Source organism: Mustela lutreola, chromosome 8, assembly GCF_030435805.1.
Source record: "Mustela lutreola isolate mMusLut2 chromosome 8, mMusLut2.pri, whole genome shotgun sequence".
Lineage (NCBI taxonomy): Eukaryota > Metazoa > Chordata > Mammalia > Carnivora > Mustelidae > Mustela > Mustela lutreola.
In genome coordinates this window covers 43252809-43270062 of record NC_081297.1, presented here as the reverse complement: position 1 = coordinate 43270062, position 17254 = coordinate 43252809, and the positions used below count along the sequence as shown (strand labels likewise).

At 52.0% G+C, this 17254-nt stretch overlaps 1 protein-coding gene across 2 annotated transcripts in view; it reads left to right on the top strand.

Annotated features, from left to right (window-relative positions):
• Positions 1–13362: 13362 nt before the first annotated feature.
• WNT5B (Wnt family member 5B) overlaps positions 13363–17254 on the top strand; it is a 107757-nt gene continuing 103865 nt past the window's right edge. The window contains exon 1 of one of the 2 annotated variants that reach the window (XM_059184413.1): positions 13363–13387. Coding sequence is in view for 1 of the 2 variants with exons in the window: in XM_059184412.1 (XP_059040395.1) it covers positions 14162–14167 (6 nt within the window). In the remaining variant the exon portion in view is untranslated. Of the gene's footprint in view, positions 13388–13498; positions 14168–17254 lie in introns of those variants that run through there. The other variant, XM_059184412.1, reaches the window with a different exon arrangement.

Below are 17254 nucleotides of genomic sequence, written 5' to 3'. Positions count from 1 at the left end.
GTTGAAAATACAAAGCAGCCTAAGTTAAGGAACTTACCCTGTAGTTAGAAAAGTAAAATGAAGACAAAAGTAGACGTTTAATGTCAATATAAGGCCATATGTGATAAGTTCATAACACTTATTCAGGAAACCTGTGCTGAATGCCTACTGTGTGCTTGGTAGAGACCTAGGTTCTTCCTGTGTGGGGGGTCGGCAGAGTAGGCTTCACAGAGCATGAAGACTGAAGATGGGTAGAATCTAGGTGGGCTAAGAATGTTGTGAAAGGATCTCTGTGAGTAACACTGCATGCAAGTCAGTCTGGGGCCATAAAATATTTCAGTGGAGGAGACAGTTTGTGTGGACAACAGTGGGAGGAAGTACTGGACATTTTTTTTGAAGTAGGCTCCACACCCAGTGTGGAGCCCAGCATGGGGGCTCGAACTCATGACTCTGAGATCAAGGTCTGAACTGAGATCAAGAGTTAAATGATTCACCAAATGAGCCATCCAGGCCACAGACATTTCTGAAGGAGGCATTTGGCAGTTGGCCTCCAGGGCCCAGGACTAAGCCAAGAATTTGGCCCTTAGACTTACACGCAGGAGAGTCGCAAGCAAAAGTGGTGTTTAAGAAAAAACATAAGGGGGGCGTGTGGGTGGCTCAGTGGGTTAAAGACTCTCACTTCGGCTTAGGTCATGATCCCAGGATTCTGGGATCAAGCCCCACATCAGGCTCTCTGCTCAGTGGGAAGCCTGCTTCCTCCGCTCTCTGCATGCCTCTCTGCCTACTGGTGATCTCTGTCTGTCAAATAAATAAATAAAATCTTAAAAGAAAAGAAAAGAAAGGACGTAAGCTTTCAAAAGGCAAGGATTTGATCTGATTAGCTTATATGGATGCCATCGAACAGGATAACCTGAGGGGTGAGCCACTCAATTAACATTGATTGAAATAAGTGCACTGGGCTCATTTCTGAGTGGTGGTAATTTGGGCAGGCAAAGCCAAAACTTGACCATGCCTTCCTCCTCATGCTCTCAACCTCAAAAACTCATGGGCACTTCAACTCCCTCAAGGCTCCCTCAAGGAAGATAGGCTTTTAGGTCAGGCTGACTTGGTTTGAAACACAATTCCACCACTTTGGGCCTTGATCTCCTTGTCTATAAAATGGGATAATAATACATGCTTTGCACCACCATGAAGACATCAAACAATGATCCTTGGAGAATGCGTGCTTCAGGTCTGGGCAAAGGAGAAATGTTCCATGACACTCACTTCCCTTGTCTTTCTTGCCTCTTAAAGATCTGAGTGCATTTCTTCTAGTCCTTTTATTTATTTATTTTTTAATGATTCTGGATTGACAGGAAGTTACAAAAATAGTACTGAGACATCCTGTGTGTGCCCTTCACCTAGTTTCTGCCAATGGCCTCCTCTTACCTAACAATATCAAAACTAGGAAACTGACATGGTAAAGCTATAGACCTTATTCCGAGCTCACCAGGGTGTTCATTTGCATGAGTGTGTTTCTATGAGACGTTATCATGTATAGATTCTTGTCAGCCAGGAGACAGAATTGTTCCATTGCCACTCCCTTATGCTATCTAAACACTCCATCCTCTTCCTGCCCACCTCTTCCTTAACCCCCAACACCACTAATACATTCCCATTTTTATAATCAGTTTTAGACTTTTCTATCCACAGAATCATGCAGTAGCGAACCTTCTGAGTTTGACTTTTCTCAGCATAATGCCTCTGAGATCCATCCAAATTATTGCATGTGTCAGTAGTGAGTTCTTTTTCATTGCTGAGTAGTATTCCGTGGCATGGATATACCATAGTTTGGGTAAACAGACACCTCTCAAAGGATATCTGGACTGTTTCCAAGTTGGGGCCATAACCATTATAGCTGCTATGAACTTCCACAGTTTTTGTGTGAGCATTGGTTTTTGTTTCTCTGGGATAAATGCCTAGGTACGCAATTACTGCCTTGTATGGTCAGTGTACGCTTAGTACACTTAGTACACTTAGTACACTTTTAAAAGAAACTGCCAACCCATTTTCCAGAGCAGCGTTACCATTTTATATATTCACTTGCAATGTGCGAGGAAATTCAGTTTCTCCATATTCTGTTGTCCCTTATTTTTATTTTTGCTATTCATTAATGCATGTGTAAGTGATAGTTCATGGTAGCTTTAATTTGCATTTTCCTAAGAGTTAATGAGAAACATGTTAATTCTGGAACAAGTGCGAGATTTAGGGTTTAATCCATGGACGTCCGATGGCTCCAGCACTGACCATTTGTTGAAAGGCTAATCTTCCTCCATCAGATGGCCGTCGTATTTTTGCCAAGTCGGTTGGGCACGTTTGCACACATCTCTGCCTTTCTGAGTTCTCCACTCTGTTTCATTGATCTGTCTGTCCTTCCACTGAGACCATATTGTCTTGGTTGCTCTAACTATGGAGTAAGCTTTCATATCAAGTGGAGTAATTCCTCCCATGTTATTCTTCCAAACGGAGTGGATTTTTAAAAAAGATTTTATTTATTTGACAGACAGAGATTACAAGTAGGCTGAGAGGCAGGCAGAGAGAGAGGAAGGGAAGCAGGCTCCCCGCTGAGCAGAGAACCCAATGTGGGGCTTGATCCCCAGACCCTGAAATCATGACCTGAGCCGAAGTGAGAGGCTTTTTTTTTTTTTAAGATTTTATTTATTTAGCTGACAGACAGAGATTACAAGTAGGCAGAAAGGCAGGCAGAGAGAGAGGAGGAAGCAGGCTCCCTGCTGAGCAGAGAGCCCGATGTGGGGCTCGATGCCAGGACTCTGAGATCATTACCTGAGCCGAAGGCAAAGGCTTTAACCCACTGAGCCACCCAGGCGCCCCCAAATGGAGTGGAGTTTAAGACAATATTCAACTAGATTTCTTATTGAACAGGAAATTTCAACATAAATTGGGTGATCTGAAAAAAAATTTTTAGGAACCTGTTAAATGTGTGTTTTTTCACACACACACACACACACACACACACACACACACACACAAGAATGAACCCATTCTCACTCTTTTTCCTGTTTGTTTTTCTTATGGTGAAAAATACACAATACAAAATTTACCATTTTAGCCATTTTTAAGTGTACCATTCGGTGCCATTAAGTATATATACATTGCTATGCAACTATCCATCTCCACAGCTTTTTCATCATCCCCAACAGAAATTCTGTGCCCATCAAATAATTAAAAACCCACTCTCTCTTCCCTTAAGCCTCTGGTAACCATAAGTCTACCTTCTGTCTTTCTGGGTTTGACTAGGTACTTCCTATAAATGGAATTATACAATATCTGTCCTGTTGTGTCTGGCTTATTTCACTTAGCATTAGATCTTCAGGTGTCAGCCATATGGTAGCACGTGTCAGAACTTCCTTCCTCCCTAAGACAGAATAATGTTCTGGAGTGCCTGGGTGGTTCAATCGGTTAAGTGTTTGACTCTTCGTTTGGGCTCAGGTCATGGTCTCAGAGTCGTGAGATCAAGCCCAGGATAGGTCTCTGGACTGGGTAGGCATGGAGTCTGCTTAAGATTCTCTCTCTCCCTCTCCCTCTGCCCCTCCTCCCACTCACCCCTGTCTCTTTCCCTCTCTCTCCCTCTCTCTCTCTCTCAAATAAATAAATAAATAAATAAATAAACAAACAAACAAATCTTTTTCAAAAAGAGGACTGGATAATGCTCCATTGTTTACGCATTCATCTGTCAATGGACATTTACGTTGTTTCCACCAAAAGGTGAATATTGTGAAAAATGCTTCTAGAAACATGGATGCATGTTTTCCATTCCTTCAGGCATAAAGGCACCAGTGGCCATTGCTTCTTAGGCCACAAACATCCGCTTCCTTTTCTTTTGGAGAGACCCCAGGGGCCATCAGCAAGTGGGTCCATTGGGCCACTAGGGGGAGCTCCCCACCCTGGGATTTGGTGGGGTCTTTGCAGGATGGTAGCGGCAAGAAAGGACTCAGCGGGACCACAATGAAGGAAAATAGCAGCCCTCCTGTGCGCTCCGAGCCATTTCTCATGGCTTTGACCCAGTCACAACCTGAGCGGACTTGGGGGGTTTTGTGTCCTGGAGTTCTAAGCACACCCTCAAACTTCCTTTATTAAAAGCAACCATTCTGTGTCCCCAGGCGTGAGAGATTGAGGAATCGAAGAACTGACCTTTCCTCAGTTCTTAGTTTGGGGAAAATTGGTTTCCTGCATTATTGTGAACTTGAACAGATTGTATATAAAAAGCAGTTTACCTTCCACATTTTTCTCCAGTTCTCCAGCCCCAATCTTCCTCTGCCACTATTTATAGAATTAGAGCCAGAGTGGATCTCCTGTCCCTGAGAGACTGAAGGCAGTGGGAGTGGAGGGTTACCTCTGGGTAGGTCTGTGGTGGTTTCAGGCAGAGAATCTGACCTAAACTGCTGTAAGGGTCCTCCTGGTTGTCTCTCCCCTCAGGCTCTTCCATAATGCGTGTGCAGCTGACCCGGCTGCCTGTCAGCTGCGGAGTTGTGGGTAGGTAACATGACCTCTCAGTTTTCTCATGTGTAAAATGGGATAATAATGGCGCCAACTTCATAGTGTTGTGAAGATTAGATCCCTCGACACACTGTAAGCACTCAGAACGGGTTATTATTGTTGTCCTGATGTTATTATAATCCTCCTATAGAAGTAAGTCCTGGACTGAGGCGGGCAACCCTCCACATACTTTCTCACACTGCAGACCAAGAGAATGGACAAAAAAGCAAACACCTGTACATACGGGGCAGTGCGATGGGCTCCCTCATTAGCAGCCAGGGAAGCCTTCTCAGTCCAGAAGCTTCTCCCGAGGACTGAGCTCCAGAATCTATGCTACCAAGATTGGGCTTCAAAGGCTAAGTTCTGCTGGAGAAGGCGTTCCCTTCCCAAGCCACTAAGGGCCATCAGCCTCACCCCAACCACCGTGCCTGGGGCGCTGGAGTGAAACCAGAGAGGAGGCTGCTGGGCCGGGTCCAGGAGAAGATGGACAGCTCCTCTAGTTAGAATCAAGGGCCTGATGGAGTTACTTCCTCCTCCTTCCTTGTGTCTCTCTCGGCCGCCCTCTGGAGCAGAGCAGGGGTCAGGTGGGAAGTCCCAGAAACAGCCCCGGGTTAAGTGGCTCCCCTTGTCGCTGCAGCCTGAGTGAGGAAGAGTTAGCTGACAGCGGGCGGGATGTCGCCCAGGGCTGCTCTGATCTGGGGTTCCGGGAGTCAAGTTTGTATCTGTGGGGTCAGCGGCTCCGAACTTCCTTTATTGCTACCAGTTGGCCAGCCCTCTCTGACTTCACTGAGACTGGAAATCAAGCTGCAGTGGGGGTTCTGTGGGTTTCAGCCTGGGGGCTGGGGTGTGAGTGGGGGGTCGTGCGTAACCTACATCGGGAGCATCTGCTTGCCGGCACAGATTCCGGAGCCCAGTCCACAGCAGGGCAGCCCTGCTGACCTGGGGCAGTGAGCAAGGGCCTGTGGTCACTTCCCTCCCTCTCTAAGTGTTACTCCGTTCGCTCCTCCCATCTTTGGCCCTTGGAAGATCGGGCTGAGATCACTGTTTCAAACAGGGCTGAGAACCCAAGAGGGCCCCTTGGGCCCTGGCCTTTGCTGGTGAGGGTGATGCAAGGCCCTCTCAGGCGGGGCTCCCCTCTCTCGTGCCCTCTCAGGACCCCGCCGTGCCCTGGTGCTGCCAGATCCAAGCTGCCCTCTCCAACTCCTACAGCTAGTAGACAGCTGCTCCCCAGAGAAGAAACTCCCCTTCTTTCCCCATCCTGGCCCAACTGCCAACCTGCCTGGTCTGTGCCTCTTTCCTACCACATGAAAGGCACACGGGCCTGGCTCAGACTGAAGTCAATATTTATATACTTGCTATTGGGAACAAATGAGCGTCCTGTGTCTGTCTGGGTCGCCGTCATCAGCCATCATGGCGAGCAAGGCCAGACTCAGCATTCTCTAAGTGAAAAGGGACAAGGTTTTAAAACAGTGTCTGTGACCAGATTTGTTCTCATCCTGTAATCTGTAGAATGAAGGCAACTTTGAAACATGCACTGAAAACCCCTCCCAGAGAGGGAAAGTCCTAAGCACTGTGCATTGCCTGGCATAGGTTTTGATGACCTGGGCCTTCACTGTCAGCTTCTGGGGACCTCTTCCCTGTAACTTACTACAAAGCCAGATGGACATTTAAATTAAGGAAGCCAAACAAGCAGCCACTGGCTGCCTGCTCCGGGCTGGGGCAGTGGGGATTCTTGAGCAGAGCGCCATGGGGCGGGGACGGAGGTGGGCAGTTGCTGGGTGGTAAGACCCAAAGACACTGGGGAGGCTCCCTGTGGACCCCCCACTTCCTCAGGAACCCCGAAATATCTCCTGCACTCAGAGGCCTCAGTTCCTGAAATTCTACCAGCAGAGAACCATCTGCTGGAGATCTGGTAGCTCTTCTGTTTCCAGAACTTCCTGCCTAAAGCCCACCACAGATGGCAGCCCAAGAATGAGATCCGGGTGGGGATATAGGTATGGTTGCCAGGCTACAGGAAAGGCAAGAAGGAAATTAAAAGGGGAGGTAGGAGGCATGAAATGAAATAGGACCACAGCGCCCGGCGGGAGGGTGAGGTCACCAGTCAGTACTGCCTCTCCCCGGGCTAGTCGCCTCTTGCCCTGTTCTCTCCTTATCTGTTTCCCTCCTACCTCCTCGGGCTCGGGCAAAAGCAAGTCAGCTCCTCCAGCGTGTTCCTAAGCCTATAAAGGCAATGATATTTGTCTGTCCACTCCCCTCTTAAATGTTTTTTTTTTTTTTTAATTTATTTATCTGACAGAGAGAAACCACAAGTACACTGAGAGGCAGGCAGAGAGAGAGAGAAGGAAGCAGGCTCCCTGCTGAGCAGAGAGCCCGACGCGGGACTCGATCCCAGGACCCCGAGATCACGACCCGAGCCGAAGGCAGCGGCTTAACCCACTGAGCCACCCAGGCGCCCCCCACTCCCCTCTTAGATTCGAAGGTTTCAAGGCCTGTATCTGAAACGTGGCAGGAGAGGAAGTGCAGATGCAGTTTTCAGTCTCTGCTGATGAGCATTCTTGATCTTGGTGTCTTCGTGGTGATGCACGGAGTTCCGAGAAAGACTTCGAGGATGGGAGAAATGTTCAAGTCTAATCATTCACAGTGGGGCTGATCGCTATTTTATAGGAATCCTTTTTACTGATCAACCTATTGAAGAACCTCAGGGATTAATGCGGGGCACTCCAGTTAGCTCGGCGGTAGGACCCAGATGCAAACTGTGCAGTGAGAAACGACACCAAGGGAGGGCGTGGCACCAAATATTTATTTATTTACTTATTTTTAAGATTTTATTTATTTGAGAGAGCCACGGAGGGGGGTGCGGAGAGCACGAGTGGGGAGGGAGGATGGGGGAGGCAGAGAGGGAGAAGCAGATTCCCCACTGAGCAGGGAGCCCCCTTTGCAGGCTCAATCCCCAAATCCTGGGATCATGACCCAGAGCCAAAGGCAGATGCCCAACCGACTGAGCCACCCAAACCCCCCTCCCACCCCCTAACCAAATGCTTTCAAGTTAACATTCGGAATATTAACAATTGTCCATTACAATGATACATTTTCACGTGTCACTGTTTGTGTCTTGTGGTACAACCACGTTTCTGCAAGCCAAACACACGCTTCACATAGGAAACTGCCTAGCAATTCATCCCAGCCCTGAGAGTGGAATTCGGGAGTTTATAAATGCTTTTGATGATAATTACAGATCAGGAGACAAACTGTTACTTACCTTGAGATGTTGGGATTACCTGTGGATTTCCTTTATCATCCTTATTAGTACCATTTAGCAAAAGGTAACTCGAGCACGTGGTGATGGCGGCACCTGGAACCCAGGCTCACTCAGGTCGAGCGCACCCCACCTAGACCTTGCCCAGGCCAACACAGGAAGGAACCAGGCTGGTGGAGACCCCGGTGGATTGGAGCTCTCTCCCACACCCTGCCCTTCCTCCGCCACTGCAGTATGGTCTGAGACGAATAAACTGGCTATTTCATGGGGCTCAGGGATGGCCCCAGTCAGCACAGTTCAGCAAGCGCCTCTTCCATACACACATACCCCCCACCGGCAGTTGGCTGGGTGTGGGACCTCAGCGACCTCGTGACAGGCGACCTGTGGGGCCTTCAAAGTTGCAGACTGCAGCCCCATGTGCTTTGACGGTCTGACGTGTAGCCTGGGAAGCTATTTCTAACATTCATTCTTTGCTGGAAAATTCTGATAAACCAGCAGTTCAGGTGGCCTGGGAAGCCTCCCAGGGAGCTCCGTCAGAGCCAATGACCTTGGAGGGTTCTCTCCTGCTTGGGGCCACTGTTAGGCTCTTGGCTGCAAACGCAGCCTGCTTTCTTCCTCCTTCATGCTCTCGGTACTGCCTTTCCTGGCATCCTAACAGTCTCCTGAGAGGAAGGAAGAAGGGGCCCCCCTGTCATGCTGTGGAATGCTACCTCCCCCAGCTGTGCTCCTGGCCTCCCTCCTTGAAGGGAATCAGATCTTGCTCCAGCGCTATCCCAGCCCTTCCTAACAGCAGGGATGTCCCACCCTCCCCATTTTTCTTCCCTCTGCTTTCAAGCGTGTCCAAGGCCCCCTTATCATGAAAACCACATCACTTGACCCCACGCCCCCCTGCTGCACCGTCGGGACCCTCCCCCACTCTCCTCAGCTAAACTTGCAGGGATTATCCGCACTTAGATGCAAGTTCCCGGCCATCTCCTGAGCCTTGACCCTCACAGCCGCTCTGTTTGCCAGTTCCCCTGGATGTGGTGGCGACTGCATTTCCAGCCACCCTGACCTTTAACCATCCTCCCCCTTCTCTGTTCTGGCTGTCAACACTGGCTGTCCCTGTTGGCACTCCCAACAAAATGGTCTGGAGCAGTCAAATTCATTGTCTTCCACCCACGCTTCCATCATTCTCAGTCTCTCCTTTGATTCAACCACAGATTCATTTAGTTCTGGAAGAAATCTCCGGGATTCTTTAGGGAGACCCATGCTCTTTACAGGTGAGGACACTGAGGTCCGGAGAGAGGAGGCGAAATGCCCAGGGTAAAGGAGCCCTTCGAGGAAGGAAGCGGGGACAGCCCAGGCTTCTACCTGTAGTCCTGATGGATGGCGTAGCTGCCGGTCTTCAGCCCCAGGGGGTGTCTGTCTTGGGCATCTGTCCTTGGTTTGGTGTCTCTTTGCTCTAACCCTGGCCCCACCATGAGAGCAGAGCTCCTTGAGGGCGGGTATCCTGTCTCCCTTCCCTCAGTAGGTATCTCAGCACAGAATACGAGAAAGGACTCTAGTCAAAGCTGAGAAGGGAAGACACAGGATGGCTGTGTGAGACTATCAAAAGGGAAAATAGCATTTCATGTTGATTACAATTCCAGATAGTGCCTCATACTTTGGTCAAGCTTATTAATAGGACTGTATTCATTAGCACTTCTGATTTTCTCTTTATTTTTTACTTACTTATATTTTAAAGATTTTAAAGTAACTTCTGCACCCAACATGGGGCTTGAACTCACAACCCCGAGATCAAGAGTCACACACTCTAACTACTGGGCTCCCCCACCCCAATTTTACAGGTGGTACCCACTTGAAACTTTTGCCTCCCCTGTCAGCTGGGGGCTCCGGGTTTGGCCAATTCTTAGAGCCACCTTCACCTGTGTCATTCTAGGTATTTGTAAAGTGGGAATTCATTCAAGGGATAATTTAAGACTCTGTCTTCTCTCGGAAGAAAAAAATGGGGATGAAAATCCAGGAGTTCGGGATGCCTGAGTGACTTAGTGGGTTGGGCCTCTGTCTTTGGCTCAGGTCATGTTCTCAGAGTTCTGGGATCGAGCCCCACATCGCAGGGAGCCTGCTCCCCCCACCCCCTCTGCCTGCCTCTCTGCCTACTTGTGATTTCTCTCTCTGTCAAATAAATAAATAAAATCTTAAAAAAAAAAAAAATCCAGGGGTTCAAGAACTAAGAGCAACATTAGACTGCCAAATGAAAAATCAGGTCATGTCTACTTAATAGGAATAATACTATTAGTAATATTTATTGAGTGTATAAGACATAGTTCTTGTTCCTTTTATCTGTATTATTCAATTCAGTTCTCACATTCCCATAAAGTAGAAAATCTTGCCACTGCTCCCTTTCAGATGAGGACACTGAGGCTTCCAGACCAAGATCCAAGATCCAAGTTCACACAGGTGTGAATCCAGTGGAGACTTCCTGGCCTGGGACAACTTGAAGCCATCTGCTCAGTGACCATGCTTGATCCCCTCCCCGAATGGGCACTCATCTCTCTTTTGGGGGGAACTCACCAAAAGTGGTGAACGGGACTCTTCTCATTTGACAGATCTCTGTTAACATAAAAATGGAAAGGCCATTTGTAAACTGATAAATTCTATGCACATACCAGGTGTCAAGACTTATCAAAACTTTCATTCCCCCCCCCCTTCTGACTTGACATAAATGTCTTCAGCTGCTGGCATCTTCGTGTGAGCTTTCTCCCCTACAACTAAGAGGCAGAGCCAGGTTCGAACTCAACGAGAGCAGAGTTTTCTTACCAAGCCTGCTGCCTTCAGCTCTTAGAATTTTCCTCGACCCAGATGTCCCAAATTGTCTTGTAAGTCTGTGGGGGTAATCTATGCATGATGTCTGGATTTGGGGTCAGAATCTACCAGTTGTGTAAGCCCTTGTTCTTAGGGAAACATCCAGATAACAAGCACAGAAGGAGCCCTGAACATCCTGGAGGTAAACCAGCTGTGAAGCGGCTGTCGGGATGAAAGGTCACTAGTTTTGCCTCTCTGATTGTTTGGGGCTTCGAAGGCTCATTAGGCTGGTTTCCCCCAAGACATTTTCTGTTCATCTGAAAGAAATGTTTTGAAAGAGACCAGAGAAGCAGGCTGGGGCGGAATGGGAAGACTATCCAACAACAGGGGCCACCTGAAGCCCTTCCCGCTGAGGCTGGGCTGGGTAAGGGAACGATTGCCCTAAGAAGGCACAGTCCAAGGGCCAGAGGTCAGCCCGAGATCTGCCCCCAGAGGAAAGCCACAGAGAGCTAAGGAAATGGAGGAGCCTGGCTTCTCTCTGACTCTTTCCGACAAGGTTTTGTGAGCCCATCTGACTCAGAAGAGACCTCTGGGGGTGGCTGGTGGCCTGTGAGGGCATGGCCAGGAAAGGGGGGGACTGCATCTCCACCAAGCGGAGCAGGAATCAGTACACTTTTTCATAGGCCCAAATATTTGTTTTTACTTTCTTTGTTTAAACCACAAATGCCAAGTCAGGATATGTTTTTTTCGGGGGGGGGGGGGGAAGGCAAGAGACCCCACCCAGCAATCACAGACAAAACATGGGTGAGAGCATTCCCATCAGGGCTTGCCTCCAGGGCTGGCTCTAGACTCCCCAGCAGCTCGCTGACTCAAGCGACGGGGCGCTCACCACTTCCCTTGGGAATCTGGCCCAGGACTCTGCCTGCTCCTCATTCAAATGTTTTCCCAGTTACTGGGCCACAAGCTCCTTTCCTGGGGGCACTGCAGCTTTCCCATGTGGGCCACAAGTTTTGACTCATCCTGGACAGACACTGTGGCAGGAGGGGAAGGATGATATGCAGGCGTTCAACTGGGGCTGCTGTCGTCTGTCACCTGCTCCTCTCCTGGGTCGTCAGCGGGACACCAAGCCAAGGTGTCCCTTCTTGTGCTCATGCTAGGCCCCAGATGAGAAGTATGTCCCCTAACTCCACCCCACTCCTTAGAGTTGAAACTTGTTGAGCTGGGAACCGGTCTCAGGCATCCTCTCTATGTTGAGGGCTCAATAAACAGTTTATGAAGCATCCCCCCCAATCCCCCAGGTTGCATTCCAGAATGATAGGGGCCTCCAGGACAAGACTTTCCCTTGACCTCCCACAAAGGCCCTACCCCCACGACTGATGCTTTCTTCTGAGGAGGAGAGGAACTGAGCCTATTTGTAATTTGACAAAGTGGATTCAAAGCCTTTATGGCTGCTTTAGACCAGCTTTGCTCCCCTTCCCATCTGTCCCCAAAGATAAAGCCTTGAACTAGCTCCCCTCGGTGAAGGCAGCCCCCCCACACACACACAGCAATTATAGGCCATTCATTTAAGGTTGCTGGACCTGGTCTCATAAACCCCATTCACTGGGAGGTGAGAAAAGTCGTAGAGAACCTCCGGCCCGAGGCAGCACAATTCCAGGGAAGCCTTTCCCTCTAATTAGTCAGGTATTTGCTAAAACAGCTCTTACTTTCCTTATTGTAAAAGCCAAAGGACAATAGCTCCTTATTGCCAAGCCAACGTGGTGGGTTCCTGGGCCCTCATTTCTTCAGGCTCCCTGTGGCCCCTTCCCCCACTGAAAGGGGAGGCTGTCACCTTGTTGCCTTACTAATTAAGAAAAGGCAAAGCCTTCTGATTATTACAATTGTTTTGTTTTGTTTCCTCACTGTACTGCATTCAAAGGCAATTTCTTTAGCAGGGTGACTTCCTACTCAGGGAAGAGGGGGTTTCAGAATGTAAAAGAAAAGGCATTTTGAGGGCATGCTGGAAACCTGCTGACTGCTCTTGGTTGGTATACTGTTACTAGAGTCTGGAACAGGGTCCAGCAGCAGGAGCTTGAGCCCTGTCTCCTGTGAAGCCTTGAACTCCACGCACAGCTCACCCAGGAGTGCTGTGAGCTAACTTACCAACAGGACTTGGGGACTTCAATAAAAGTAATTAAACGTGGGTCTGGGCTCTGGCTAAAAACTGAGCTCTAGGGACTTTTCAGACTACTAATTCCCTTTAGTGACTACGGACTGATAGTGCCAATTTTCTGTGCCTCAGTTTCTCCATAAAAAGGTAGGCCAGTATTTCAGCGCCAGAGCTGTGGCACCAGCGATCAGAGGATGCATTTCCCGTTAGGAAACATTTCACTCGGTGAGCCCCTCCTCCACCAGATTTCCTCATCCCGGAGATCTCTGCTGGGTGCTGTAGAAGGGTGGGAGTCCCGAGACAGGAAGGGATGACTTGGGTTTGTAAAGTGTAACAGTTCACTCTATTTCTTTGGGGGCATTCAAAGGAAGACAAACCCAGGCGAGTGGCTGGTGTAAATGGAAGAACTGTTGAAGTAACCCTCCTGGCTCTCAGAACCTCCAGCTCCACCGCGCCCCGAGTTCGAGGCTCCTGGCAGGAGAGCTGGGAGAGTCCCGCAGGTCCTCTCGGAGGACCAGGTCGAGTTCCGGGAGAAGGAGGCGGCAGGGGGAAAGGGGCGGGCGGCGCGCCTCCGGGGCGGCAGGGGTGGTGGGTACACTGGTACTCCCGCGTCGAGGCCCGGGGCAGTTCTGCGGAGGGGCCGAGGGGCCGAGCGAGTACGCCCGGGAGGCGGGAGGCAGGTGCGGAGGTCACGGTCCCAGCGCCTGGGAAGAGCCCTGGGGAGGGGTGTCGCGGGCTCTGCCGGTGGGAAGGAGTGAGCCGGGGGCCGGCGCGGCTGCCGGGGGGCGGGGAGGAGGCGCGGGAGGCGGGGCGGAGGCGGTGGAGCCCTTGGGATCCACTAGCCCAGCGTCGGCCCCTGCACTCCCTGCCGCGGCCGCCACCCGCCCCGCAGCCAACTTGGGGCCGAAACTTCTTCGGGTCCCGCGCTCCCGAGGAGGGCGCGCAGCCCAGCGACGACAGACGGCCGCGGCCCGAGCCGGGCGCCCAGGGCCCAGGGCCTCCCTCTGGCTCGGCCGCGGGCTCCGCTCCCCGACTTCCCCCCACCCCCTGAGCTCGGGGGTCCCGGACGCCGAGCAGGGAGTCCCCCCCAACGCCGCCGGCGGCAGCAGGGTACACGCACCCGAGACCCAGGACCGCCCGGGGAGGAGGGGCGTTCCTCCGGGCCCGCGGAGGCTGCCCCGCATCTAGGGGACCAAGCAGACGCGCCGGCGGGACTCCCGGAGCGGAGCGCGCTGGTCCGCGCCGCCAGCCCCGCGCCGGGCGGCGGATGAAGAGTCCAGTGCGGGGGCCCAAGCCTGCTCGCTGAGCAGGGTCTGCACCGGGCGCCCCCGGCGGGGCAGGGCCCCCAGACCGCGAGCCGCCGCGCCCGGCCGACCCGGCGCAGCCGGGCGCTGGAAGAGCCGGGCCGATCGGAGCGGCGAGCCGGAGCCCGCAGGCCTGCCGGGCGGCGGGACATGCAGGTAAGCGCCGACTGCCCGCGGTGGGAAAGGGAGCGAGCGGGCCTCCGCCGCCGCCCCCGGCCCTCGGCCGTCGCCGCCCAGTAGGCATCCCCGTCCCGGGTTCCGCGGCCAAAACTTCTCGGCACCGTGCGCCTTCGCGGTGCCCCGGGCAGCCCGGCGGCGTGCGGCTCCCGGCGGCAGTGAGGACCGAGGGGCGGCGGCGCGGCGGTTCCGAGGAGCGGGGCCCTGCGCTCGGCGGGGGAGCGCGGTGCTCGCGCGGAGCGGACGGCCGCGGGTCAGGTGGGGGGCAGGGAGCGCCCGGGGAAGAGCAGCCCCCCGCCGCGGGCCGCGAACAAAGCTGGGGCGGCGAGCTCTCCGCGAGCGGCTGCCTCCCGCGAGCTTGCGGGGCTGGGTGCCGGGAGCGCGGGCAGGTAGGTTGGGGCTTGCTCGCCCGCCCCGCCGCAGCCCGGGCTCCCGCGGCTCTGCGTCCCCACGGCAGGGCGGCCGGGGAGGGAGCCGGGTGTGCGCCGGGACCGGTTCGAGCCCCTCGGAGCTTCTTGCTCACTTTTCTGGGCTCAGCTGGACTCCTGTGAGCCCCACATCAGCGGACTGGGGTGAGGACTACATCTGGATTATTTTAACCCCCTGGAGCAGAATTAGTTTGGTGCCCGATTTCCTGCCTAACCCTCAGAGCAGGTAAAGCCCTGAATGGAATTGGCGACCTTTCTGTTTTCTTTTCCGCTCCTCGGCCTCATCCATCCCTGCCCTGGGAGAAGTGAGAAGGGACCTTTCTCCATCTTTTAGTGGAGCCTCCGTGGCTATTTGGCCGTGCACTCTAGTCAGAGCCAAATGTCCTCGATATTTCCATCCTGCAGGTCATTGTGAGAGATGATTCAGTGTATGTGGAGCACGATTGCTCCCGTTTTGCAAGAGGAAGACTGAAATGGTTCAGCTCGGGATTTGGTTACCCAGCTGTGAACCGAGGCATCTGCTGTCCGCTCTGCCCAGCCCCTCCTTCACTGTCTTCGCCACCTGACCACTTTGGCAACAGCTTTCAGTTACTACCACTCCAGGCAAAGTTTCAGCCTAGTACCTGAAGGAGAAAGGCGCAGGATCATGTTACGAGCCCTCTGAACTGCTACGGTCACCCAGGAACGTGCCCAATTGATAGAGCTGCACCATGCCACAACGTGGGTGCAGAAAACTCTGGGTCAGTGGGGCAGGGCCCAATACGAGCACCTACGCACCCACATGGGTGGAACCTTAGGGTGACTCCTTCTGTGGCTGGCCCCTAAGGCAACAGAGGGCCCTGGGAGCAGCGGGCACACCCTCAGAAAAGCCTGGGGACCCTTTCCTGGACCCAGCCATTCCTGCTGCTGTCGGGTTCACACATGGGCTTGACTTATCAAAAGCAAGACTCCCAATCTCAGGCATGGATGAGTGGATGCCAGGCCCCAAGCTTGTGCCCACATGCCTGTCCAGGCTCACAGACACAAGTCCTGGCAAACATATCAACCTATGAAAGGCTGAGTGGTGGTTTTCCTCCATTTCAAAATAGTGTCTGTTCTCTCTTTGACACAGAAGATTTGTGGTTATAAATAGCAAGAAGGAGGTGTGTCTCCTGGGAAGGGAAGGCAATGCTGGGAGACCTCTTTTGCACAATTGTGAGCAGTGATACATGTAGCTGGCTCTTCATGGGGATGAAGTCAAATCCATGAGCTCAAGGGAAGGGGTAGACAGAACACCAGGTCTTGGCACTAAAATGTGCAGGTGGACCTGACCCCAGGCTAGGAGCTGAATAGAATAAAAGGATCTAAAGAGACAATTTGTGGATAAATTCCTAAGGGCAGCCACAGCTCCCTTTCCTATCTTAAAGAAAATCAGACCTAGGGCATGTGGCACACTGAGGGCGGGGTGGTAGCAGGGAGGGAAGGGGCACAGTTCTCCCTGCGTGGGGAACAGGAGCCAGCCTTGGAGGAACTGGCTGGCCCCCTTCCATGTGTGATTTCCTACTTTCCCAGGCTCTGGTTTCTTATGTATTTGAGTATGAATATATGAGCGAGGGTGTGTGTGTGGGTTAGGGGTTTGCCCAGGGTGCCTAAAACCAGTCTCCTCCTTAGTCCATTTGGCTATTGTAGTATCTCGAAGGGTGTCTTACTGACTTGAAGAAAAACTGTTTCCTAAAATTGTTTCTATCCCCAAAGCATAAGTGAAAGGGTTCTTGCCAAATTGCTGGGTGCCATATGCTGCGAAAAGCAGAAATCTGGGATTGTTATTCACCTGCATATTTCATGCCCCCTCACCCCCACACTCCTCACTCTCATGGCAGCTGAAAGATTATTTCGTTTGCTCTTCTTCAAGAAGGGCATAGGCCTAGTTCTAATTTTTACTTCTAGGACGGTTCTTCTGGTTTCTGGATTGCTCCACCTGGCATCTCCAGCAGGAGAGGAAATTTTTTTTTTTTTAAGATTTTATTTATTTATTTGACAGAGAGAAATCACAAGCAGGCAGAGAGGCAGGCAGAGAGAGAGAGAGGAGGAAGCAGGCTCCCTGCTGAGCAGAGAGCCCGATGCGGGACTCGATCCCAGGACCCCGAGATCATGACCTGAGCCGAAGGCAGCGGCCTAACCCACTGAGCCACCCAGGTGCCCCAGGAGAGGAAATTTTTATATGAGGTGATAGTCCTTACCTTCTCTGAAATAACAACCAACACGTCCACAAAAGCGTTCCTGTTCCCTCTTCTGATTTTGTTCTGCCTAGCAACTTTCCAAACTGTCATTTACCTCCTTAGTAGTCTTCTACACAGGTCTTCTCTCGGCCTCCACCTTTTCCCACACCTGAATGCCCCCCTCAGTTATGGTGGCGGTGGTGGTGGGACTGGCTTTTGTGTCTCCTCAGGTCGTGCAAGACTCACGACAGCACTGATAGAAAGATCCCCAGCAGGGAGGGGCGCCTTGGGTGGCTCAGCGGGTTAAAGCCTCTGCCTTTGGCTCGGGCCCTGATCCCAGGGTCCTAGGATCGAGTCCCTACGGGGCTTTCTGCTCAGCAGGGAGCCTGCTTCCCTTCCTCTCTCTCCACCTGCCTCTTTGCCTGCTTATGATCTCTGTC